The sequence below is a fragment of the Arachis stenosperma genome, chromosome 1 (assembly GCF_014773155.1).
Source record: "Arachis stenosperma cultivar V10309 chromosome 1, arast.V10309.gnm1.PFL2, whole genome shotgun sequence".
Taxonomy (NCBI): domain Eukaryota; kingdom Viridiplantae; phylum Streptophyta; class Magnoliopsida; order Fabales; family Fabaceae; genus Arachis; species Arachis stenosperma.
This window is the reverse complement of record NC_080377.1, coordinates 30,652,895-30,677,580: the sequence shown is the minus strand read 5'-3', so window position 1 is coordinate 30,677,580 and position 24,686 is coordinate 30,652,895. Positions and strand designations below refer to the sequence as shown.

Sequence of the window (24,686 nt, the reverse complement as noted above, 5' to 3'; positions counted from 1 at the left end):
GACTGGCGTTTAACGCCAGAAAGGGGGCACCAAACTAGCGTTTAACGCCAGAAAAGGGCAGCAGCCTGGCGTTTAACGCCAGGATTAGCAAAAAGGGCATTTTACATGCCACTTGGTGCAGGGATGAGCTATCCTTGATACCTCAAGATCTGTGGACCCCACAGGATCCCCACCTACCCTACCACTCTCTCTCTTCTTCACCCATTCACCAATCACCTCAATACCTCTTCCCAAAAAAAAATCACCTATCAAATCCCACCATTCTCTTCACCACTCACATCCATCCTTCATAAAACCCCACCTATCCCACCATCCAAATTCAAACCACTTTCCCTCCCAAACCCACCCATAATGGCCGAACCCTACCCCTCTCTCCACCCCTATATAAACCCTTCTTCACTCCTTCATTTTCACACAACCTAAACACTACTTCTCCCCCTTGGCCGAACCACAAAGCCCCTTAAATCTCCTCCATTTTCTTCTTCTTCTACTCCTTTCTTTCTTCTTTTGCTCGAGGACGAGCAAACCTTCTAAGTTTGGTATGGTAAAAGCGTTGCTTTTTGTTTTTCCATAACCATTTATGGCACCTAAGGCCGGAGAAACCTCTAGAAAGAGGAAAGGGAAGGCAAAAGCTTCCACCTCCAAGTCATGGGAGATGGAGAGATTCATCTCAAGGGTGCATCAAGACCACTTCTATGAAGTTGTGGCCATGAAGAAGGTGATCCTCGAGGTCCCTTTCAAACTCAAAAAGAGTGAATATCCAGAGATCCAACATGAGATCCGAAGAAGAGGTTGGGAAGTTCTTACCAACCCCATTCAACAAGTCGGAATCTTAATGGTTCAAGAGTTCTATGTCAACGCATGGATCACCAAGAACCATGATTAAAGTGTGAACCCGGACCCAAAGAATTGGCTTACAATGGTTCGGGGGAAATGCCTAGATTTTAGTCCGGAAAATGTAAGGTTAGACCAAGTCCTCATAGACATTTGTGAAGAGGGCGCTCAATGGAAGAGAGATTCAAGAGGGAAGCCAGTTCAACTGAGAAGGCATGACCTCAAGCCCGTGGCTAGGGGATGGTTAGAGTTTATCCAACGCTCAATCATTCCCACTAGCAACTGGTCTGAAGCTACTATAGACTAAGCTATCATGATTCATAGCATCATGATTGGAGAGGAAGTAGAAGTTCATGAGGTTATATCCCAAGAACTTTATAAGGTGGCGGACAAGTCCTCTACCTTGGCAAGGTTAGCCTTCCCTCATCTCATTTGTCACTTCTGTAATTCAGTTGGAATTAACATAGAGGGAGACATCCTCATTGATGAGGACAAGCCCATCATTAAGAAGAGGATGGAGCAAACAAGAGATCTCACTCATGGACATGAGGAAATTCCTCATCATGAAATCCCTGAGATGCCTCAAGAGATGCACTTTCCCCCATAAAACTACTGGGAGCAAATCAACACCTCCTTAGGAGAATTGAGTTCCAACATGGGACAACTAAGGGTGGAGCACCAAGAACATTCCATCCTCCTCCATGAAATTAGAGAAGATCAAAGAATCATGAGAGAGGAGCAACAAAGGCAAGGAAGAGACATTGAGGAGATCAAGCACTCCAAAAGATCTTCAAGAGGAAGAACAAGCCGCCATCACTAAGGTGGACCCGTTCTTTAATCTCCTTGTTCTTTATTTTTCTGTTTTTCAAAAATTATGCTTTATATTTTATTTATGTTTGTGTCCTATGATCATTAGTGTCTTAGTGTCTATGCCTTAAAGTTATGAATGTCCTATGAATCCATCACCTTTCTTAAATGAAAAATGTTCATAATTGAAAAAGAGAAGAATTGCATGAATTTCAATTTTTATAACAGATTAATTATTTTGATGTGGTGGCAATACTTTTGATTTCTGAATATATGCTTGAACAGTGCATATGTCTTTTGAATTTGTTGTTCATGAATGTTAAAATTGTTGGCTCTTGAAAGAATAATGAAAAAGGAGACATGTTACTAAGGATCTGAAAAATCATAAAAATGATTCTTGAAGCACGAAAAAGCAGTGAATTAAAAAAAAAGAGCAAGCAGAAAAAGCCAATAGCCCTTTAAACCAAAAGGCAAGGATAATGAAAAGGATCCAAGGCTTTGAGCATCAGTGGATAGGAGGGCCTACAGGAATAGCATCCTGGCCTAAGCGGCTAAACCAAGCTGTCCCTAACCATGTGCTTGTGGCGTGAAGGTGTCAAGTGAAAACTTGAGACTGAGCGGTTAAAGTCGTGATCCAAAGCAAAAAGAGTGTGCTTAAGAACCCTGGACACCTCTAATTGGGGACTCTAGCAAAGCTGAGTCACAATCTGAAAAGGTTCACCCAGTTATGTGTCTGTGGCATGGATGTATCCGGTGGTAATACTGGAAAACTGAGTGCTTTGGGCCACGGCCAAGACTCATAAAGTAGCTGTGTTCAAGAATCATCATACTTAACTAGGAGAATCAATAACACTTCCGGATTCTGAGTTCCTATAGAAGCCAATCATTCTGAACTTCAAAGGATAAAGTGAGATGCCAAAACTGTTCAGAGGCAAAAAGCTAAAAGCCCCGCTCATCTAATTAATACTGATCTTCATAGATGTTTTTGGAATTCATTGTATAATCTCTTACTTTATCTTATTTGATTTTCAGTTGCTTGGAGACAAGCAACAATTTAAGTTTGGTGTTGTGATGAGTGGATAATTTATACGCTTTTTGGCATTATTTTTAGTATGCTTTCAGTATGTTTTAGTTAGTTTTTATTATATTTTTATTAGTTTTTATTTAAAATTCACTTTTCTGGACTTTACTATGAGTTTGTGTATTTTTCTGTGATTTCAGGTATTTTCTGGCTAAAATTGAGGGACTTGAGCAAAAATCTGATTCAGAGGCTGAAAAGGGCTGCAGATGCTGTTGGATTCTGACCTCCCTGCACTCGAAGTGGATTTTCTGGAGCTACAGAATCCCAATTGGCGCGCTCTTAATTGAGTTGGAAAGTAGACATCCAGGGATTTCCAGCAATATATAATAGTCCATACTTTGCCCGAAATTTGATGGCCCAAATAGGCGTTCCAAGTCAGCTTCAGAATTCCCGGCGTTAAACACCGGAACTGGCACAAAAGTGGGAGTTAAACGCCCAAACTGGCACAAAAGCTGGCGTTTAACTCCAAGAAAAGTCTCTACACATGTAAGCTTCAATGCTCAGCCCAAGCACACACCAAGTGGGCCCGGAAGTGGAATTTTACGTCATTTACTCATTTCTGTAAACCATAGGCTACTAGTTCTCTATAAATAGGACCTTTTGCTATTGTATTAGGAGTATCTTTCAATCTTTGGATCATCTTTTGATCCTGTTTTTATGATTGAACCCTCTTTGGGAGGCTGGCCATTCGGCCATGCCTAGACCTTATTCTTATGTATTTTCAACGGTAGAGTTTCTACACACCATAGATTAAGGTGTGGAGCTCTGCTGTACCTCGAGTATTAATGCAATTACTATTGTTCTTTTATTCAATTCAGCTTATTCTTGTTCTAAGATATCACTTGTTCCTCAACTTGATGAATGTGATGATCCGTGACACTCATCATCATTCTCACCTATGAACGTGTGCCTGACAACCACCTCCGTTCTACCTTAGATTGAGTGGATATTTCTCGGATTCCTTAATCAGAATCTTCGTGGTATAAGCTAGAATCCATTGGCGGCCATTCTTGAGAATCTGGAAGGTCTAAACCTTGTCTGTGGTATTCTGAGTAGGATTCAGGGATTGAATGACTATGACGAGCTTCAAACTCGCGATTATGGGGCGTTAGTGACAGATGCAAAAGAATCACTGGATTCTATTCCGACATGATCGAGAACCGACAGATGAATAGCCGTGCTGTGACAGAGTGCGTAGAACATTTTCACTGAGAGGACGGGACTGTAGTCATTGACAACGGTGATGCCCAACATACAGCTTGCCATGGAAAGGAGTAAGAAGGATTGGATGAAGACAGTAGGAAAGCAGAAAGATGGAAGGGACAAAGCATCTCCATACGCTTATCTGAAATTCTCACCAATGATTTACATAAGTATCTCTATCTTTATTTTATGTTTTATTTATCATTTAATCATTAATCCTCCATAACCATTTGAATCCGACTGACTAAGATTTACAAGATGACCATAGCTTGCTTCATACCAACAATCTCCGTGGGATCGACCCTTACTCGCGTAAGATTTATTACTTGGACGACCCAGTGCACTTGCTGGTTAGTTGTGCAAAGTTGTGATAAAGAGTTGAGATTGCAGTTGAGCTTACCATGTTGATGGCGCCATTGATGATCACAATTTCGTGCACCATACCCCTTTTGAAACCAACCTGTTATGGTCCTGTAATGTAGCTCCATCCCAACTTCACCCTAATTCCTGGGGTTTTATAAAAATATTTCAGCTACTGTGTCGTGAATTTGGCATCCCTGCTTCGTAATCTCTTTTCTTTTATCTCTTAGTTTTGACAAAGCCTGGTATAGTGAAGTAGAAAGCCGCTTGGGTTTCTTTCCGAGCTTCACAAGGGAAAAAGGTTTTCTCCATGTTTGATGAGTCTTTTCGTGATTTCAAAAATTACTTTTTTAGGGTTCGAGCTGTTGAAGGAGCTCGGCCCTTTTTTCTAGATGAGAATGATGAGACCACCTTTCCTTTAGAGTGGCAAAAGAATGTAGTGGTATCGAGATACTCGTGGGAGATGTTAGATGAGGTTGAACAAGCTTTTGTGACTGTGCTGGAAGAAAACTGGGGGGAGCCTCCTCAACTTGACACAAAGAATTTTTTAGCTAACCCGTCTCTCCTCCGAGCTGAGCTGGGTAGTGGTCAATTTTTTCTATTGGTTTGCTTGTTGTGTTTGTCTCTTGTGAGATCTTTTTCTGACTCGTAGCTTGGCTTCCTGTTTGTGATGTTTGTTTGCAAAGATGATTAAGAACAATGAGTCCATGAAGGCCTTTAAGAGGGCAAGGAAGGCTACTGTGGCTCAGAATGCTTCGACCAAGGCGGCCGGGGAGGGAACTTCTCAGGTTTCGTCTAAGCCTTTGGTTACAAGATCTCTTGGGCCGAGGAAGGTTATCCCCACTCCTCGAGTTCGTTTGATTGATCCTTCTGCCGCTCCTCTTCCAAAAAGACCTCGGACTGTCAAGCCGTTTAATCTTGGTGCTCCTGACTTTGATGCTGTTGGGTTTGTAGATCAACAGATTGCTCCCTCTGGTGTCATGCCTACCGACGATGTATCCATTCTTCGTCATTTGGATTTTATTACTCGGAGTGGTATTACACTGGCACACATGGGAGCGGCTTTATACCGAACTGCTCAAGATCTTCCTATCCATGCTACCAAGGCTTTTATGGAGGAGGAAAAATCAGAGTTTGACCGAATTAAGGGTTTGAAGGAGGAGCTCGAGGTGAAAGTAGCCGAGCTGGAGAAGGAGCTGAAGGGGGAAAAGGCCCGGGCTGTTGGTCTGGTGGCTGCCGCGCAACTGGCCGAGGATACGGCGCTAAAACATAAGGATAGCTATGTTACTACTTATAGAGAGATGATGGAGCTCAGGAGTAGGTTGGAATCTGCTCAGGCTGATTTCACCGAACTTCAAGGTCATCTTGTAGGTAGTGTTACTGCGGCTTATGAGAATCTGAAAGAGCAATTTCGAGTTCTTGCGCCAGATCTCGACCTTTCCCTTATTAGCCTGGACAATGTTGTTAAGGATGGTAAGATTGTCCCTGACAATCCCAATGATGATGATGATGATCGTCCTTCACTGCCTGCTACCAAGACTTCTGCTGTGCCGACTTCTCTGACTTCTACTGTTGGGATCAATCGTCCAGAAGGGGAACCGGATTGCCAAGTCTTGAACCGAGATGATGGGACAGTAGATGCGGTGCCTCTTCAGACTCGTCCTCCTTCAACTCGAGTTGATGCTGCTGAGAAGTCTTCTGATGTTGTCTGAATTTTCCCCTTTTTTAATGTAGATAGCCCGGCTTGTGGGCTTTTGAACTCTTTATCTTGTAACTGGTGTTTTGGTGACTGCTGATTCTTTTTTGGTTGCTTGTTTAGCAACTTTATTTTGAAAAATAAAGTAGTTTTCGAGCTTCCAGGGCTGATCTTGATGGCCTCTGGAGCTTGCTATTATCATAACTTAGTAGTTTTTATATCATGTCTGCTTGCACTCATCTTGCTACCTTCGTAGTCTGGGACATGATCAGCTTTATTATTTGGCTTGGTTTTGTTTGTAATCCTCCTTTTCGGACCTCGTTTAGATCTCTTTTAGGGACTATTTTGGTAATTTCTGTGTCTTGGGCCTAACTTCATCATGTCGGGTCCTGTTGAGTTTGCTTGGTAATCCTCTTTCTTGGACCTTGTTTAGGTCTCTTTCGGGGATTACCTTTTGTAGCTTTATGTCTTTCTGAGCCGATTTTGTCACGTCGGGCCCCGTTGAGTTACTTGATGATCCTCTTTCTTGGACCTTGTTCAGGTCTCTTTCAGGGATTATCTTTGTAACTTATCTTTCTGGGCCGACTTCGTCAGGTCGGGCCCTGTCGAGTTTTCTTGGTAATCCTCTTTCTTGGACCTTGTTCAGGTTTCTTTTGGGGATTACCTTTTGTAGCTTTACATCTTTCTGGGCCGACTTCACCATGTCAGGCTTTGTCGAGTTACTTGATAATCCTCTTTTTTGGACCTTGTTCATGTCTCTTTCAAGGATTTATCTTTTTGTAACTTTATCTTTCCGGGCCGATTTTGTCATGTCGGGCCCTGTAGGAGTCCGACTTCGTCATGTCAGACTCTTCGAAGTTATAGTAATCCTCTTTTATAGGGTTGGCCAGACCTCTTTCCAGGGCTTTACTTATAACTTGGGTTGTTGTGGCTGGTCCGACTTTTTGTGCCGGCCAGTCTTTAAGTTATTTTATAGCAATCCATTTTATTAGGACCTCGTCAGGTCCTTTCTATGGATCAATTTCTATAACTTCTTGCATTATTCTGTTCTCATCTTTGCCGATTTTGTAAAATTTGGGTTTTTAGCCCTCGTTTTTATCGTGATCGCGTAGTGAATTCGGTTTTCACTTTCTGTCGATCTGTAGCTTTACAATCGGGCGATGAATATTTTCAGAATAATACGACTTGAGCGTTTGTAGAGAATCTGAACAAATTTTATTAAAAGAAAATGCAAATATACATGAGGAGTTAATTTCCTAAGTCGGGTGATTTGTAGGTCTTGGCGGGGCTTCTCATTAAAAAACCTTTTTCAGAAAAAAGAGTGTGCCTTGTCGAAGATCTTTTATCATCCCCAGCTATAGTACCTTCTTAGGTTGCAGGCGTGCCATGATCTAGGAAGCTCTCACCCGTCGAGTTCAGAAAGCCTATAGTAACCCTTTTCCAGTACTTCTATGACTCAGAAGGGTCCTTTCCAGTTTGCTGCCAGCTTTCCTTCTCCAGGTCAAGTTGTTCCTATATCGTTTCGGATTAGGATGAGGTCGTTTTCAGCAAAGGCCCGCTGTATTACTTTTCGGTTGTATCTGGAGGCCATTCGTCGTTTCAGCGCCTCTTCCCTTATCCGAGCTTTTTCTCGAATATCTGGAAGTAAGTCGAGCTCTTCCCTTTGAAGTTGGGAATTGGCTTTTTCGCTAAAATGGATTACTCTGGGTGATCCTTCTTTGACATCCATTGGGATCATTGCCTCCATTCCGTAGGCTAATCGGAAAGGTAACTCCTTTGTCGTGGAATGTGGAGTCGTTCGATATGCCCATAGGACTTGCGGAAGCTCTTCAACCCAGGCTCCCTTTGCATCCTGTAATCTTCATTTTAATCCTGCTAGTATAACTTTATTAGCAGCTTCGGCTTGCCCATTGGCTTGGGGGTGCTCGACAGAGGTGAATTGTTGTTTTATATTCAAGTCGGCCACTAGTTTTCTGAAGCCTACGTCTGTGAACTGGGTACCATTGTCTGTAGTGATGGAGTATGGAACTCCGAACCTTGTGACGATGTTTCTGTATAGAAACTTCCGACTTCCTTGAGCTGTGGCATTGGCTAGGGATTCTGCCTCGATCCATTTTGTGAAGTAGTCTATTCCTACTATGAGGAATTTGACTTGTCCCGATCCTTGAGAAAATGGTCCGAGGAGATCGAGTCCCCATTTTGCGAATAGCCAAGGTGAGGTTACACTGATGAGTTCTTCTAGCGGGGCGTTGTGAAAGTTGGCATGTTTCTGGCATGACGAACATGTCCTCACAAATTCTGTGGCTTCTTTTTGTAGAGTTGGCCAATAAAAACCTGTCTGAAGTACTCTTTTGGCGAGTGCCTGCGCTCCGAGGTGATTGCCACAAATGCCACTGTGTACTTCTTCTAGGACATCCTTAGTGTTGGAAGTCGGCACGCATTTTAGCAATAGTGTTGAAATCCCTCTTTTGTATAAAGTATTATTTTTTATGGTGTAGTATTGTGCTTCACGTTTTAACCTCTTTGCCTCTTTCTCATCTGTAGGGAGGGCTTCTGTTGTGAGGTAATTAATTATGGGGGTCATCCATCCCTGATCGCGACCTGTTATGGCTAGGACATTTTCTTCTTCAGAGATTGATGGATTTTGTAGAATTTCTTGGATAAGGCTTCTATTGTTGCCTCCTGGTTTGGTGCTGGCTAGTTTTGAGAGTGCATTGGCCCGGGCATTCTGTTCTCGGGGTATGTGTCGAATCTCATACTCTCCGAGTTGTCCAAGCTGTTCCCTGGTTTTGTCCAAGTACTTTTTCATAGTGGGATCTTTGGCTTGGTAGCTTCCTGTTATTTGTGAAGTGACTACCTGTGAGTCGCTGAAGATGATAAGTTTTTGAGCTCCAACCTCCCTAGCCAGCTTCAAACCAGCTAGTAGTGCCTCATATTCCGCTTGATTGTTTGAGGCAGGGAACCCGAATTTAAGGGAGAGTTTGATTTGGGTCCCCTGGTCGCTTTCAATTATTACGCCTGCGCCACTTCCCATTTTATTTGAGGAGCCATCCACATATAGATTCCATTCTGCGGGGATTTCCGGTGTGTCCGTAAATTCCGCAATAAAGTCAGCCAGATATTGAGATTTGATGGCCGTCCGAGCTTCGTATTGAAGGTCGAATTCAGACAACTTGACTGCCCATTACAAGATTCTGCCTGCCAAGTCTGTTTTCTGTAAGATTCCTTTTATGGGCTGGTTGCTCCAAACTTTAATGGTGTGAGATTGAAAATATGGGCGAAGTCGTCGAGATGTCATTATCAGAGCGTAAGCGAACTTTTCTATTTTTTGGTAGTTCAGCTCGGATCCTTGTAAGGCTTTCCTGATAAAGTATATGGGTTGTTGCCCGCTGTTCTCTTCTCGAACCAATGCTGAGGCTATTGCCCGATTTCCCACTGCGAGGTACAAGATGAGTGGTTCTCCTTCCCATGGCCGACTTAATATAGGTGGCCGTCCCATAAATTTTTTGAAGTCTTGGAAGGTTTGCTCGCATTCAACTGTCCATTCAAACTCCTTTTCCTTCCTTAGAGTGGCGTAGAAGGGGAGAGATCTTATTGCTGATCCAGCCAGGAATGTGGACAAGGCTGCCAACTGCCCGTTGAGTTGTTGTACCTCTTTGATACAAGTCGGACTTTTCATGTCGAGTACGGCCCTGCACTTGTCCGGGTTTGCCTCGATTCTTCTCTGTGTGATCATAAAACCCAAGAATTTACCAGCTTCTACTGCGAAGGTACATTTCGTGGGATTGAGTCGCATGCCGTGTCGTCTTATGGTGTTGAATACTTGTGTCAGGTCGGATAATAACATCTCTTCATTTTGCGTCTCCACTAGCATGTCGTCTACGTAGACCTCCATGATCTTTCCGATGTGATCGGAAAAAACTTTGTTCATTAATCTTTGATAAGTGTCTCCCACATTTTTGAGACCGAAGGGCATAACAATGTAGTAGTAATTTGCCTTTGGGGTTAAGAAAGAGGTTTTTTCTTGGTCGGGTAGGTACATTGGGATTTGGTTATATCCCGAGTATGCATCCATAAAGGAGAGGTATTTGTATCCGGAGGAGGCATCTACCAATGCGTCGATGTTTGGGAGCGGATAAGGATCTTTCGGGCAAGCTTTGTTGAGATCGGTATAGTCGGTGCACATTCTCCACTTCCCATTTGACATTTTTACCAGAACGACATTAGCAAGCCATAGCGGGTATTTGACTTCTCTTATGAAGCCTGCCTCCAGTAGAGCTCGTACCTGTTCTTCCACCGCTTGAGAGCGTTCTGGTCCTAGCTTTCTGTGCCTTTGTTGTACCGGCCGAGATCCTGGGTAGACTGCTAGCTTGTGGCACATTAGTTTGGGATCTATGCCTGGCATGTCTGCGGCCTTCCACGCAAAGAGGTCGGCGTTGTCGCGTAGGAACTGTATGAGTGATTCTTTTATGTCCCCTTTTAGGAGTGTGCCGATGTTGGTTGTTTTGTCCGAGGTGTTCCCGATCTGGATTTTCTCTATTTCTCCTTCAGGTTGTGGGCAGAGCTCCTCCCGCCTCCGAACTCCACCGAACTCGATTGTGTGGAATTCTTCTCCTCTGCCTCTGAGGTTTAGACTTTCATTATAACAACGGCGCGCTATCTTTTGATCTGCCTTTACTGTGGCTATTCCACCTGCAGTTGGGAACTTCATGCATAGATGCGGAGTCGAGACTATTGCGCCGAGCAGATTTAACGTTGCCCGACCTATTAGAGCATTGTAGGCTGAGCTTACGTCGACGACGATGTAATATATTTTGAGTGTTCTTGACTGACTTCCTTTTCCAAAAGTTGTGTGGAGCGAAATGTATCCCATCAGTTGAACTGGGGTATCTCCTAGCCCGAACAAGCTGTCCAGATATGCTCTGAGTTCTTTTTCTTCCAAACCGAGTTTGTCGAAAGTGGTTTTGAATAAGATATCGGCAGAGCTCCCCTGGTCTATCAACGTGCGATGAAGATTTGTGTTTGCCAGTATAATAGTGATGACCATGGGATCGTCATGCCCTGACGCGACGCCGGATGCGTCTTCCTTGGTAAAAGTGATCGCTGGGATGTCGGGTGCTTCCTCCTTTTCTGCGACGTGATATACGTCTTTGAGATGTCTTTTGCCGGATGAGTTGGAGATTCCTCCCCCGGCGAATCCGTCGTGTATCATGTGGACATGTCTTTCTGGCGTCCGGGATGATCGCACGGTTGGTCCGACATCTTCTGCTCTTCTTCTTTTCCTTTGTTCATCATCATAGGTGGCCAGGTATCGATCTAGCTTTCCTTCTCGTACGAGCTTTTCTATGACATTTTTTAAGTCAAAACACTCATTGGTAGAGTGCCCGCGGATCCGATGGTATTCACAATATTCAACCCGGTTTTCTCCTCCTTTTTTGCCTTTGAGTGGTCGAGCTGGTGGTATTTTTTTGTGTTGCAAACCTCTCTGTAGACAACCATAAGAGACACCCGAAGAAGGGTGTAATTGTGGTATTTTTTATTTTCTCTCCATGACGATCTTCTTTCTTTCTGGAATCTTTGTCTTTATCCCGAGAGGTGAACCCGGCCTTTGAGGTCTTTCCTAATTGGGAGTTTTCTTCCATGTTGATGTACTTTTCCGCTCGTTCCTGCACCTCGTTCAGAGACGTGGGGTACTTCTTTGATATAGATTGACTAAAAGGCCCTTCTCGCAGACCATTAATGAGGCCCATGATAGCAGCTTCTGTTGGCAGGTTTTGTATATCCATGCATGTCTTGTTGAATCTCTCCATGTAGTTGCGCAGGGTTTCCCTTTCTATTTGTCTGATTCCCAATAAGCTCGGCGTATGTTTAGCTTTGTCCTTTTGGATGGAGAATCTGGCCAGGAATTTCTTGGCCATGTCGTCGAAACTCGAGATGGATCTATGAGGGAGATTGTCGAACAATCTAATTGCTATTTTTGTTAAAGTAGTTGGAAAGGCTTTGCAACGAACTGCATCTGAGGCGTTGGTGAGATACATTCTGCTCCTGAAGTTGCTGAGATGATGGCTGGGATCTATAGTACCGTCGTACAAGGTCATGTCTGGGAGTTTAAAGTCTTTTGGGATTCTTGTCTTCATGATCTCCTTGGTGAATGGATCTTGCTCCTTGCGGGTGCTATCTTCGAGAGTGGATCGGCTGGCTTTAGTCTTGACATCGGCTTCAAGTTTTAAGAGTATCTCCTCCAATTCCTGGCGTCGCCTTATTTCTCTTTGTAGATCCTTCTCGGCCTCTCGTTGACGTAGAGCATCTTCCTCAAGTTGTTTTAACCGATCTTGAAATGCATCTAGGGCTCCCTCGTTTGGGGAGTTCTTATTGTTGATTTGGGAGTATCTTTTGGTCTAGAGTCTGCATTTTTATGCGGCATTCTTTCTTCTAGATCTGAGGTGTGATCGTTGTCATGATCGTCCACCATGGTAATGGGATGACTTCCGGATCCTCGGCAATGGTGCCAATGTTCCGGGGGTTACCTGAAACTGTAGGTCGATCTCGGACGAGATCTTCTGTGCTGGTCGGGGGTGTTGCGTCCGACTTGGTGATGGTGCTGATCATTCGTCCCCGGAGGGTGGGGGTACCTGCAAGGGACTCCGATGCTTAAGTTAGCAAGGGTATTAAGTAGGTATTGAGTAGAATCAAAGTATGAGTTAAACCTGGGTGCTCCAGTGTATTTATAATGGCGTAGAATGACCTTCTTAGATGAGATAAGTTAGTTATCTTTATCTTATCTTTATCTAATCTTCGAGTGAGGTCATCTTATCTTTCAAGGGAACCGCCTTTATCTCTACGGGCTTGGGCTGCCCTTGGATTTGGGACGTGTTTCTCTATTTGGGCCCTTTGTTAGGCTTTCCTGTGACTTGGCCGAGCTCTTTGAGAAGAGGTCGGGTCATCCTGACCTGAGGAGGTCGGTCGCTTTGTCTATAGAATATCCCGAGTCAGACAGCTCGACCCAGGGTATGAATAGCTATCTTGTAGATCTTAGTCAGACGGATAGAAAAGATGATAGTTGTGAAAAATGCATAAAATAGATAAATAAATAAAACGTTACTAGATAGATGTGAAATTAGGGATGAGAGAACGGTTGAGGCTTTAGAGATTCTTCTTCTTTTTGGATCAATTTTTCTCACCATCTACTCCAACTTCGGATTGATTCATTCCATGGTAGGCTGTAAATGATTAACGCCGGGTCAGCGGTCATTAATCTCCTTTGCTTCAGATCAAACACTGGGTCAGCGGTCATCCAATCTGAAATGGGTGAAGCTCCTGCAATCCATTCCCTTGATGATCCTACTTAAAGCGCGACAGACAAGGTCGGATCTTCCGGATCAGAGAATGATGCGTCATGGTTCTAGCCTATACCACAAAGGCCCTAATCGCCCCGTACCTCGGCTGCACTGATGTCTCCAAGTACTCAACGAAGTCGTGGATTAGCCGTCTAAGCGATGTATAATAAAGCTTGTGGTTCAGTACTATCCCATCAAGGACTCGCAAAAACCCATGTGAAATAGGGATGACAGTCAAGTTACACTCCCAATTCATTAGGTTGAAGAACGAGGATACATCTTAGAATGGAATCAAGCATAGATTGAAATAGAATAGGGATATTATTAATCCATAAGAATCAGTAGAGCTCCTAACCTTAACCTAGGAGGTTAGTGATAAGCGGATAATTTATACGCTTTTTGGCATTGTTTTTAGGTAGTTTTTAGTAGGATATAGTTACTTTTAGGGATGTTTTCATTAGTTTTTATGCTAAATTTATATTTCTGGACTTTGCTATGAGTTTGTGTGTTTTTCTGTGATTTCAGATATTTTCTGGCAGAAATTGAGGGACCTGAGCAAAACTCTGATAAAAGGCTGACAAAGGACTGCTGATGCTGTTGGATTCTGACCTCCCAGCATGCAAAATAGATTTTCTAGAGCTACAGAGCTCCAAATGGCGCGCTCTTAACGGCGTTGGAAAGTAGACATCCAGAGCTTTCCAGAAATATACAATAGTCCATACTTTATTCGAGATTAGATGACGTAAACTGGCGCTCAACGCCAATTCCATGTTGCATTCTGGAGTCAAACGCCAGAAACACGTCACGAACCAGAGTTGAACGCCAAAAACACGTTACAACTTGGCGTTCAACTCCAAAAGAAGCCTTTGCACATGTAAAGCTCAAGCTCAGCCCAAGCACACACCAAGTGGGCCCCGGAAGTGGATTTTTACATCAATTACTTACTTCTGTAAACCCTAGTAGCTAGTCTAGTATAAATAGGACATTTTACTATTGTATTAGACATCTTTGGTCTCAGTTTTAATCTATTATCCATCTTAGGAGACTATTGATCACATTCATGGGGGCTGGCCATTCGGCCATGCCTGGACCATCACTTATGTATTTTCAACGGTGGAGTTTTTGCACACCATAGATTAAGGGTGTGGAGCTCTGCTGTACCTCGAGTTTTAATGTAATTAATACTATTTTCTATTCAATTTAGTTTATTCCTGTTCTAAGATATTCGTTGCACTTCACCATGACGAATGTGATGATCCGTGACACTCATCATCATTCTCACCTATGAACGCGTGACTGACAACTACCTCCGTTCTACCTTAGACCGGGCGCATATCTCTTGGATTCCTTAATCAGAATCTTCGTGGTATAAGCTAGAATTGATGGCGGCATTCATGCGTATCCAGAAAGTCTAAACCTTGTCTGTGGTATTCCGAGTAGGATTCAGGGATTGAATGACTGTGACGAGCTTCAAACTCGCGATTGTTGGGGGTGATGACAAACGCAAAAGAATTAATGGATTCTATTCTGACATGATCGAGAACCGACAGATGATTAGCCGTGCTGTGACAGAGCATTTGGACCATTTTTACTGAGAGGATGGGATGTAGCCTTTGACAACGGTGATGCTCTACATACAACTTGCCATGAAAAGGAGTAAGAAGGATTGAAGGAAGGCAGTAGGAAAGCAGAGATCCAACAGGGACAAAGCATCTCCATACACTTATTTGAAATTCTCACCAATGATTTACATAAGTATTTCTATCTTTATTTTCTGTTCATTTATTATTATTATTCGAAAACTCCATAACCATTTATTATCCGCCTAACTGAGATTTACAAGATGACGATAGCTTGTTTCATACTAATAATCTCCGTGTGATCGACCCTTACTCACGTAAGGTTTATTACTTGGACGACCCAGTGCACTTGCTGGTTAGTTGTGCAAAGTTGTGAAGTTATGTTTGGACCATGGTATCATGCACCAAGTTTTTGGCGCCATTACCAGGGAGAGAACGAACATGAATGCCATTATCAGAAATCACAATTTTACCTATCAGTTAGTGACTCAAAGCTTACAAAAATATTCGAAAGTAAAAGTGGGGGAAGAAGATCCTAAACAAGGGTGATCTCCACTTGGTGAGTGTTTGGGCTGAGTTTGAGTGAAGCCCCGAGTTGGTACTCCCTCTGAGGCGTTGGACGCCAGCTTTGGACTCCTGAATGGGGCGTTGGATGCCAGCTGCTCCCTTTTGAGCATTGGACGACAAGAATGTGGTTGGTGGCTGGCATTTAACGCTAATTTTGGGCCTTTATTTTCAAAGCAAAGTATAGACTATTGTATATTTCTGGAAAGCCCTGGATATTAGCTTTCCATAGCCATTAAGAGTGTGCCATTGAAACTTATGTAGCTCCAGAAATGCTACTTTGAGTGCATAGAGGTCAGAATCTGACACCATCTGCAGTCCTTTCTCTATCTCTGAATCAGACTTTGCCAAAACTCTTCAATTTCAGCCAGAAAATACCTGAAATCATCATAATACACAACAACTGAAAGTAGAATCCAAAAATATAAATTGTGTACTAAAACCTATGAAAATATAATAAAACTTAAACAAAACATAACAAGAAATATATGAAAATGATGCCAAAAAGCATATAAAATATCCGCTCATCAGATGCATAAATGGGGTTGTTGTGCAGAAGGATTGGCGTACGCACGTTGGGGTATGTATGCACAAGGCACAAAATTCAGTGGTTGTGTGCATGCACACAATAATGTGTGTATGCACACTAACCTGTTTCTCCAAAAATTTTGCTCTAAATTCTAAAGCACTCAACTTAAGCTCAACATAAGTTTCAATCCAAAACATCCAAAAATTCATCAAGCTCATGATCCATACAGAAGTCAACCTATCTAAGCTCAAAATTAAACTAATCCTAAGTTAACCAAGACAAATAAAAACGCAATTAAGTCAAATTATAAACAAAGAGAAGGGTTAGAATGATGTTACCATGGTGGGGTTGAGTGTAGTAAAACCAAGCGGTTCACCGCTTCGGCTATGGTAGCCATGAATTGCCCTTGTATCTTTCGAAATCCTTCTTGCTCTTGGAGAAAAGTTTGAAGGTCTTGTTGGTTTTGGGCCAAGGGTTGGAGAACTTCACATTGGGATGAAAAAGGAGGTTCATTATTTGGGAGGAAGGTTGTGTAATCGGAGGGGGGTTTGTGTGTTAGTCAGTATATTGAGGTGGTATGTAAGGAGGTAGATGATGGTATTAGTGTGGTGTTTGAAAATGTGGTGATTGAGGATTATGTTGGGAGTCTGGGTCAAAGGTATATGGTGGTGGAAGTGCATAATCATTGTGAAACCCACTATATCCTTAGTTTGGGTATGCACATTGGGGAGGGTTTGGCTCATTGTGACATAGAGGAGGTTGCTCCTTCCTCAATTGAATTCTCCATCCCATGGTTCAATCTAAAGTTAAAGTTATCACTCCTTACAAAATGATCACAACCATACTCCAAACAAAGCGGGTGATAACTCATAGAGAAAAATAGAAAATAAGAACTAAAGACATCAATTAACAAAAGAAACAAAATCCTAATTACTAACAAAAGCAAACAAACAACCCAAAAAAGTATCTATTCACACTATTCACATACTCACAACAACCAAATTATAGCACTCATTCCACTAGCTCCACGGCAACTGCGCCAAAACTTAACAAATAGGATTTGTGCCGGTTTAGAATTTCACTCTAGAAAAAAAAAAACTTCTTCGTTAGTAGCATAGTCCGAACCGGCAATGGATCCTCTCTATCAAAGTTTAAATTCAAAGGTTTGTCACTTTCAAAACAATTAAAAACCGAGAGTTTAAAGTCCCAGGTCATCTTCCCAAGGAACTAGTGACCACAAGTATATAAGTTTGGTTGTGAAAATCAAGGAATTTTTAATAATGAGGCAAACAATTAAAGGAATTAAAGAACAACCAAAATTGTAATTAATGAAGTAATAAAGGAATTAAAGAACTATCTATGTAATATGGACAAGTGAAGCCTTAAAATGATTGAAGTGCGGTTCAAAACATAAATGAAACCTTGCCTTAGGATGAGTTAGGGAATTCCTTCCTTGTCATAATCACAACTATGATAATTATAATGGATTAATCTCACTTTGTCAACCTTTAATATCGAAGAGTAAGTCAAATGAGCATAGTAATTCTTAATCCACAAATCCTAGCTAACTTACTAATTACCTTAGTAAAAAGCTAGCGTTAGTGGAAACAAGAACAACTAACAACCCAAGTATTATCACTAAATGTCGGACATTACAACCCTAGTATCCTATATACTCATTTTTCCTAAGTCAAGGAGTGAAAATTTACCTCATAAACAAAATTCACATTTCCACAAACACTTGGTGGGCATAATCATAAAACATGACAAAATTAGCAAAATACTTGGAACTATGAATAACTAATGAGCAAAATCAACAATAGCAACTCAACAAACATATAATAACCACTAAATATCAAATTCACTAAATAGAACTCAAAATTGTAAAAGTATATATGCATTGATAAAGAAAATTAAAATATAAGAAAGTGTAGAACATGTAGTGTAATAAAAGAGAAAATTAAGAAATACTTACAATAGCAATAATCTAGAGTCAAAGATCAAAATTGGAAAATGCAAATCTGTAATATAAAACCTAACTAAACCTTAAGAAAGTTGAGAGAAAACCTAACCTAAAACTACCTAAAAACTATCTAAAAATATGCTTAAGTGTATTGTGTAGTGTATGGTATGGTATATGGTTGCTAGCCCTTATATGCTCCAAGGCCATTAGAAATGGGCCAAAAAGCCTCCCAAATCGCGAGCCACGTGACTTTTTAATGAAGTCACGCGCTGGGAGTAGTGCGTACGCACAAATATGTGCATACACACACATGCTAATTTCCATTTGTGCGTACGCACACTTGGCTGTGTGCTTCTCCTTTGTTTTCTTCATGTTTTCTCCCAGTTGCATGCTTCTCTTCCACACTTATCAAGTCATTCCTACCTATTACACCAAAAATCACTCATCAAAAACCTCAAGGAATCGAATGGAATGAAAGTAGAATAAAATTGATTAAAATAAGCACAAAAAATAGCATGTTTTTACAATTGGACATAATTTAGAGAGAAAACACAAAAGCATGCTATTTAGGTGAATAAATGTGGGTTTATATGATGAAATCCACTCAATTCAATCCAAAATTTATCGTCAAATATGGATTCATCATCCACCTCATGTATAAAAAGATACGGTATTTTATCTTTGACAGGAAAACATAGAATACACAATACTAACTTAAGCATCGGAGTACTTTTTGCAGGTACACTCCCTCTCCTCTCCCCCCTCCTCCCCCTTTTTTTGTTCTATCTACAACGTAATACACCTTCTAGACGAAAAATTCAGACCTTCAAACCATCAGTTCAAAATTAAGGAAAACAACTCAGTACCAGCTGCTGGGAACCGAGTTAATCCAGTTTTACTCACAAAAAAAAGAATTTTTATTTAAAGAGGTGTTTTGTCGAATTTTAGCAAATCGATGGTGGTTTGATATCTAGTGGTCTGGGAGCGAAACCTATTCCTCTTTGCAGGTATCAGTTTTCTAAAAGTGCATCAAAGTGTCTTCGATTAGACGAGAATTGGGACTAAAATAAATTAAAATCTACAAGTCAAAAAAAGAAATGAAAAAATAAAGTTTTCGAAAAAGAAATATACTGAAAATGGAAAGGTTTGTGTTGAAATTGAAAGAAAGCAGTAAAATGCCTTCGACTGGTTCAAGGGGCTTTGACATGAAAATCTAAAATGCGGGAATGTAAATTGAACAATAAAGATAAAGAATACTTGAAAGATAAATTTACTTGAAAAATAAAGTTTAAAAAAAGATAAATTGAAAGAATGAAAACATGGAAGGAACCCTACAGAAAAGTTACTCGATCGCAAACTCAGGAATTCCCTGGGATGTGAGTGTGCTTGAGTATTTTTCTGAATTAAAGTTCCAACCTTTATTCCCTAAAACTTCCTAGTATTTATAATCTACTTTCGATAACTCATAATTAATTACAATTGATTACGAATTCACAGCCTTGAATGCATATTCCTTGGTAAGTGTTCCTCGAGTGATAAAAGCCTTTAACTTCTCCACTACCACAATGGCTCAATCCACTCATTCAAATAACTTATTCGATTACCTGATTCGAGTACGTCGTTCGATTGGACTTATTCAATTTAATAAAGGGCCTTGATATCGAATCCGTGTCAAGTACCTCCATCTAGTACTTGCGCATGTATCCTTTCGAAAACTGCTCAAGTCTTCGACCATTTTGCTACTTCGAACCAACCTGCCTTCATCGAAAATATTTTTTGATCAGCAAATTACCCCCTTGGATTAATGTGTTTGCTTTCGATAACGCTATTGGAAGATGAAACACTTAATCCAAATTCAAATTTCAATCCCTTAAATCAGTAATAACTACCATTTAACTCCCCATTAATGCTGATCCGCTCGACACGTTTCCCGAGACTTACGCTTTCTCTTTCCACCAATTCGCCTTCTTCACGAAGTTACCTCTTTTCGCATTTCCTCTGTAATAACGGCTACAATAACACTTTAAATTCATCATTCTCGCCCTTGTTCAATTTTTCTCGAACCCTTGCTTTGTGAATCAATTTCTCTTGCATTACCCTTAACACTTCAAAACTTCTTTTTTCTCTGTTCTACAATGGCCGCCTCCTCTTCTCATGTTGTTGCCCAAGATAAGGGTAAAGGTCACACTGTAGCGCCACCAGCTCCACCAGCCCTCCATGTGCTGAATCAAGTCAATGATGAAGTCATTGATGACCTTCAACTTCAAATTAACGACACTAGAATCTTGATTCCTTTCACAGTAGGTGTAGATACTCATTGTTTCTTTGGGCCTGTCAAACCCCAAGAGAGGGCGAACAAGAAACTTCTTTTCTTCCCTAGTGCTGAGGGGGAAGACCTGTTAATTAACCAAGCTTTCAACATCTCTTCCTTTATCAATCAAAAACCATTCAGGAATAATCCAAAGATTAATCCTCGAGGATTTGACTTCTCGTCCTGGTATCAATGCCTTTAACCCACAAAGAATACTGACTAGGGGGCTTTAGGAATACAGGAACTACTAAGGCTCTCCGATTTCTCACTTACAACGCTCCCTTGGATGATCAAAGCTGTGACTTGTTTCTGGAACAGAACAACCAATAATTTCCACCTCCCTTGTGGAATGATCGGGATGTTTCTTTTGGACGTGGCTGCCATCATAGGGCTTCCGATAAATCCTCCAGACTGTACCCCTAACATGCAGCCTGAGCGCCAACACAATGTTGCCCTAACCAATTCCTATAGTGATTTTATTGCTGAAAACATGGGTGTAGAAGGCACTGATGTTACAGATGACGAACATGTAGCCTTCTTGTTCTATTGGCTGAACGCAATCCTTTTCTATTCTCGAAGCGTCCAAATGTCAAAGCTCTTTCTTCCCTTGGCTGCTCTGCTTCACGAAGGAATAGTTCTTAATTTGGCCAAACTTATTCTGTGGTATATTTTCGAAGAGCTTGTTCAATTCGTTCATTGTCTCTGAGACAATAGCATAATTAGTACAGGTGGCCCTCTCTGGCTTCTCCAACTATGGCTCAATACAATTTTCAAAAAATTCTTGACAAAACCTGGAGGTGGTGGTACTGATAAACAACACATCGAAGGTGTCTGATTAGCTGATTATAAGCCCAACTTCCCAAACACACAATCGGATGAGGACCGATTCTGGGCTGTTTTTTCTCTCTTCTATTAAAGATTTCGAAATCGTGGTCTTGCGTGGCTCGATCGCTTGCTCTTCCCACATGATACAGAGAAAAATGAACTGGCTAATTGAAACTGGGCAAATCTGCTAGCTGTTCAAGGAATTCCTGTAGGGTTACCCCAGCACAAAAAAGAAAAGCTCAAGGTGACCTTATACGCTCCTCACTTTACAGCTGGACAACTGGAATTTTCACAGGCCATTCCAATCCCTTTTTCTCAGAACAACAAGCCACTTTGCCATATCACTCTGCTTTCTCAACGTGACCTCAATTTCCTCCTCGCAACAAATTAACAACACAATGACCATTTTAATTTCCTTGTTTACGAACGTAGTTCATATATCACCAAGTCTTGTCTCGAATGGTGGACTACCTATTACTCTAGGTACAATCTTACTTTAGAAGCAATCCAGCAATCTGCCATTCGAACAGACCCTACTGCTGAGGGTTCTCCCATAAAACCACAAAAAAGAAAAGCTGATACCGCAGCCTCTTCTTGACAACCACAACATAAAAGTCAAAGGACTCCCACCAGGACTTCCAGAAAGGTAGCCATTATCCATTTATTATTATATATTCTTTACGCACATCTTTGTACTTTAAATTGACATATTTCAAAAATCATATCTATGTATCAATTCTTAATTTTAATTTCCATATCAGTTACAGTTACAACTGTCAAGTGAAAGTTCTGACAGAAATGAACAGAACATTCGGAACATCCTTGCTACTTCTCCCCAATCAGAGGACACAGCTGACTAAGATCCTGGTCCTCAACTAATTCGGAAACCAATACTTAATCTGGTAAAACTACCATTTCTATATATTTTCCGTTTAAGTTGAAATAAACTTTTAACTTATAATTGTGTACCTTTCACATCAGCCTACCATTGCTGCTCACTCAGTCACATCTTCTGTGGCACCTGATCAACAACTTCAGCAACAACAACTCGATCCGGGACATTTCACCTCTCATGATTCAATTCAAGCTACAGGGTCTGTTGAACAATTACAGGTTGCTTTTCCTCGTCCTCCTGGAACACAGGTGATTGATTTAACAAAAGACCCTGTACAACATTCTCCAGCACAAAATTAAATCCTTGGACCAACCTCGCCAAACAATCAAACTGCACTTTCTGTTGAGAACCAGGTAGCTCTAGACTCTGATTCTGTCTCTCGAGTTGGTGAGATGACAAATTCAGACTCATCTCGATCCAGAGTTTTAGAGACTCCCCAAGGACTCTCCAGCCCTCCTCCACAAGCTGGATTTCAGACTCCCCCTGGACCAGGATCTGGAAATTTAGGCGTCTCTACCATACCCCTAAGTGCTACATTGGCTAACCTGATTTCTGTCTTAAATCTAGTTATCCAAGAGGATGAAGTACCTGTTCCTGCTCCAACACTTCCTAGACCTTCTTCATCCAGTCCTCTATTCGAGTTGGATGTTGATACTCGAGAGCAACTTCAGTTGCTTCTCAAACTCTTGGACCATCCACCCGCTGCATAGATCAAGGATGTCCTCCTCAATCAACTTGTGTCTGATTTTTTAAATTCTACCTTTGAATTTCCAGCTTCTATCCCGTATTCTACCATAGTTCAACAATTCAAAGAGCTTTCCAATACTAGTATAGCCTCTCATTTCAACTTTAAGAAATCAAAAATGAAAAGGCTAAGATCAGAACCGAAATAAATAGTTGTGTTTCTGCTCTTCAACCGAAAAAAGCTTCCTGTGAAGAATTCGACCTGAGGATCACTCATGCAATTTCTATTCAAGCTTTTTACGACAAGGAAGAGATAAGTCTTGAACAAGAACTGGCTCAAATTAAGAAAAAGCTTGCTAAAGTACATGTGAGGCGGGCTGAAATAGGTGTACCTCTAACTACTGCCCAGCAAGAACAACAACAAATTATTTAAGAAATTGTATCTATCGAGACCAGGCAAGAAGAATATAAGAAACAATTTGAAAAGGTCCAGTTTGATAAGTTCAAGCATATTGAAGCACTTTCAACTTTGGACAATAGACGGGTGAAGCTACGTTCAGACTTGGCAAAACTCCTAGCACCCTGAATTTATTTACATTAGGCTTCTCTGTTTTGTAATGATTTTATCTTTTCTGAACTTATGCATATTTGACTTTAATTTAGCCAACAATAGTATTGCTTCAAGTACTTTCCATTAATCAAATCAATTATCTTCCCTGACTCAGTTTTCCTGATTTGATATGCATTTCCAAAATATGTTCCTACTACTTGAAATAGGCTTTCCCAAGTATGGGACCATTTGCCAAGAAATTTTGATTTCTTTTCCATTAGCAAAATAACCTTCAAAACCAACTCACCTATACTAAAAGATTTTTCCTTGATTCGACGGTTATAACTTCGAGCAACACTTTCTTTTTGTCGAATTATATTTTCAAGTACCAATATTCGCTTTGAATCTAATTCATTCAATTCATCAAACATTGCATTCAAGTAGTCATCAACTGGAAAACTACTTTGCTTTAACACCCTCAAAGTGTTTAAATTGATTTCTAATGGCAACAACGCATCATGGCCATAAACTAATTTATAGGGTGATTTACCCGTTGACCCTCTTGGCGAATTTCGATAAGCCCATAATACCTGCCTTAAAGTCTCATGCCATGTTCGAGGCTTATTTCCGATATGCTTTTTGATCAAACTTATCAGGATTTTATTTGCTGTCTCTACTTGCCAATTAGCCTGCACATAATAAGGGGTTGAGGTAACCATATTGATACTCCTCGAGGCTGCAAAATTTTTAATTCGCTGACCAGTAAACATAATTTCTTGATCAGTACTTAATGTTTGGGGAATTCCAAATTAATGGATAATATGTTCCTTGATAAAGTCTATTATTTCACTTTGACCAACTTCTATTAGGGGAACTGCTTCAACCCATTTTGTGAAATAATCGATTGCTACCAAGATAAACTTGTGTTGCTTTGATGAAGGAGGGTGAATCAACCCAATCAAATCTAAAACCAGACCTTTAAACGACCATGATTTTATTATCGAATGCAACTCAGACACTGGGATCTGTTGTATCAATCCATGTTTCTGACATTATTGACATGCCATTGCATAATCGATACAATCTTTTATCATAGATGGCCAATACACATGATTGCGATATAGCACCCACTTCATCTTCTTTCCAGCTTGATGGGCACCATATATCCCATGATGGACTTCACCCAAAGCAATATTCTGATCATCTTGGCCTATACATCTTGACAAACTCCCATCGATCCCTTTCTTATACAACTCATCAGCCATCAAGACAAAATTTATCGCTTACAATTTTATCTTTCTATCGACTGGAATATTGGGATCCTTTAAATACTAAGCAATAGGCTTTCTCCAATGAGAATCCTCCCATTCATCTAAGCATAAAACCTCTCTTTCACTCGCAGGCACTAATATTTGACGGATACTAGCCAATTTTTTAAGTGTTTCTGAACCAATTCTATATTTCGAA

At 41.1% G+C, this 24,686-nt stretch overlaps 1 protein-coding gene across 1 annotated transcript; it reads right to left on the bottom strand.

Moving 5' to 3' along the window:
* Nucleotides 1-23,323: 23,323 nt before the first annotated feature.
* LOC130976951 (uncharacterized) lies at nucleotides 23,324-24,484 on the bottom strand. The gene is made up of 3 exons (XM_057901917.1): nucleotides 24,301-24,484; nucleotides 24,070-24,195; nucleotides 23,324-23,955 (listed from the first exon to the last, which is right to left on the bottom strand). The coding sequence occupies exons 1-3, from the start codon at nucleotides 24,482-24,484 to the stop codon at nucleotides 23,324-23,326; spliced, it is 942 nt and encodes a 313-aa protein (XP_057757900.1).
* Between the last annotated feature and the right edge of the window lie 202 nt (nucleotides 24,485-24,686).

Bases quoted from the DNA above. Each gene is read 5' to 3' on its own strand.
- LOC130976951 (XM_057901917.1), bottom strand. From the start codon at position 24,484: ATGGCTGATGAGTTGTATAAGAAAGGGATCGATGGGAGTTTGTCAAGA. The intron at 24,196-24,300 runs GTATCGATTATG...GGTCGTTTAAAG, and splicing joins GCCATCTATGATAAAAGATT to GTCTGGTTTTAGATTTGATT. The intron at 23,956-24,069 runs GTGAAATAATAG...AAAATTTTGCAG, and splicing joins CCTAATAGAAGTTGGTCAAA to CCTCGAGGAGTATCAATATG.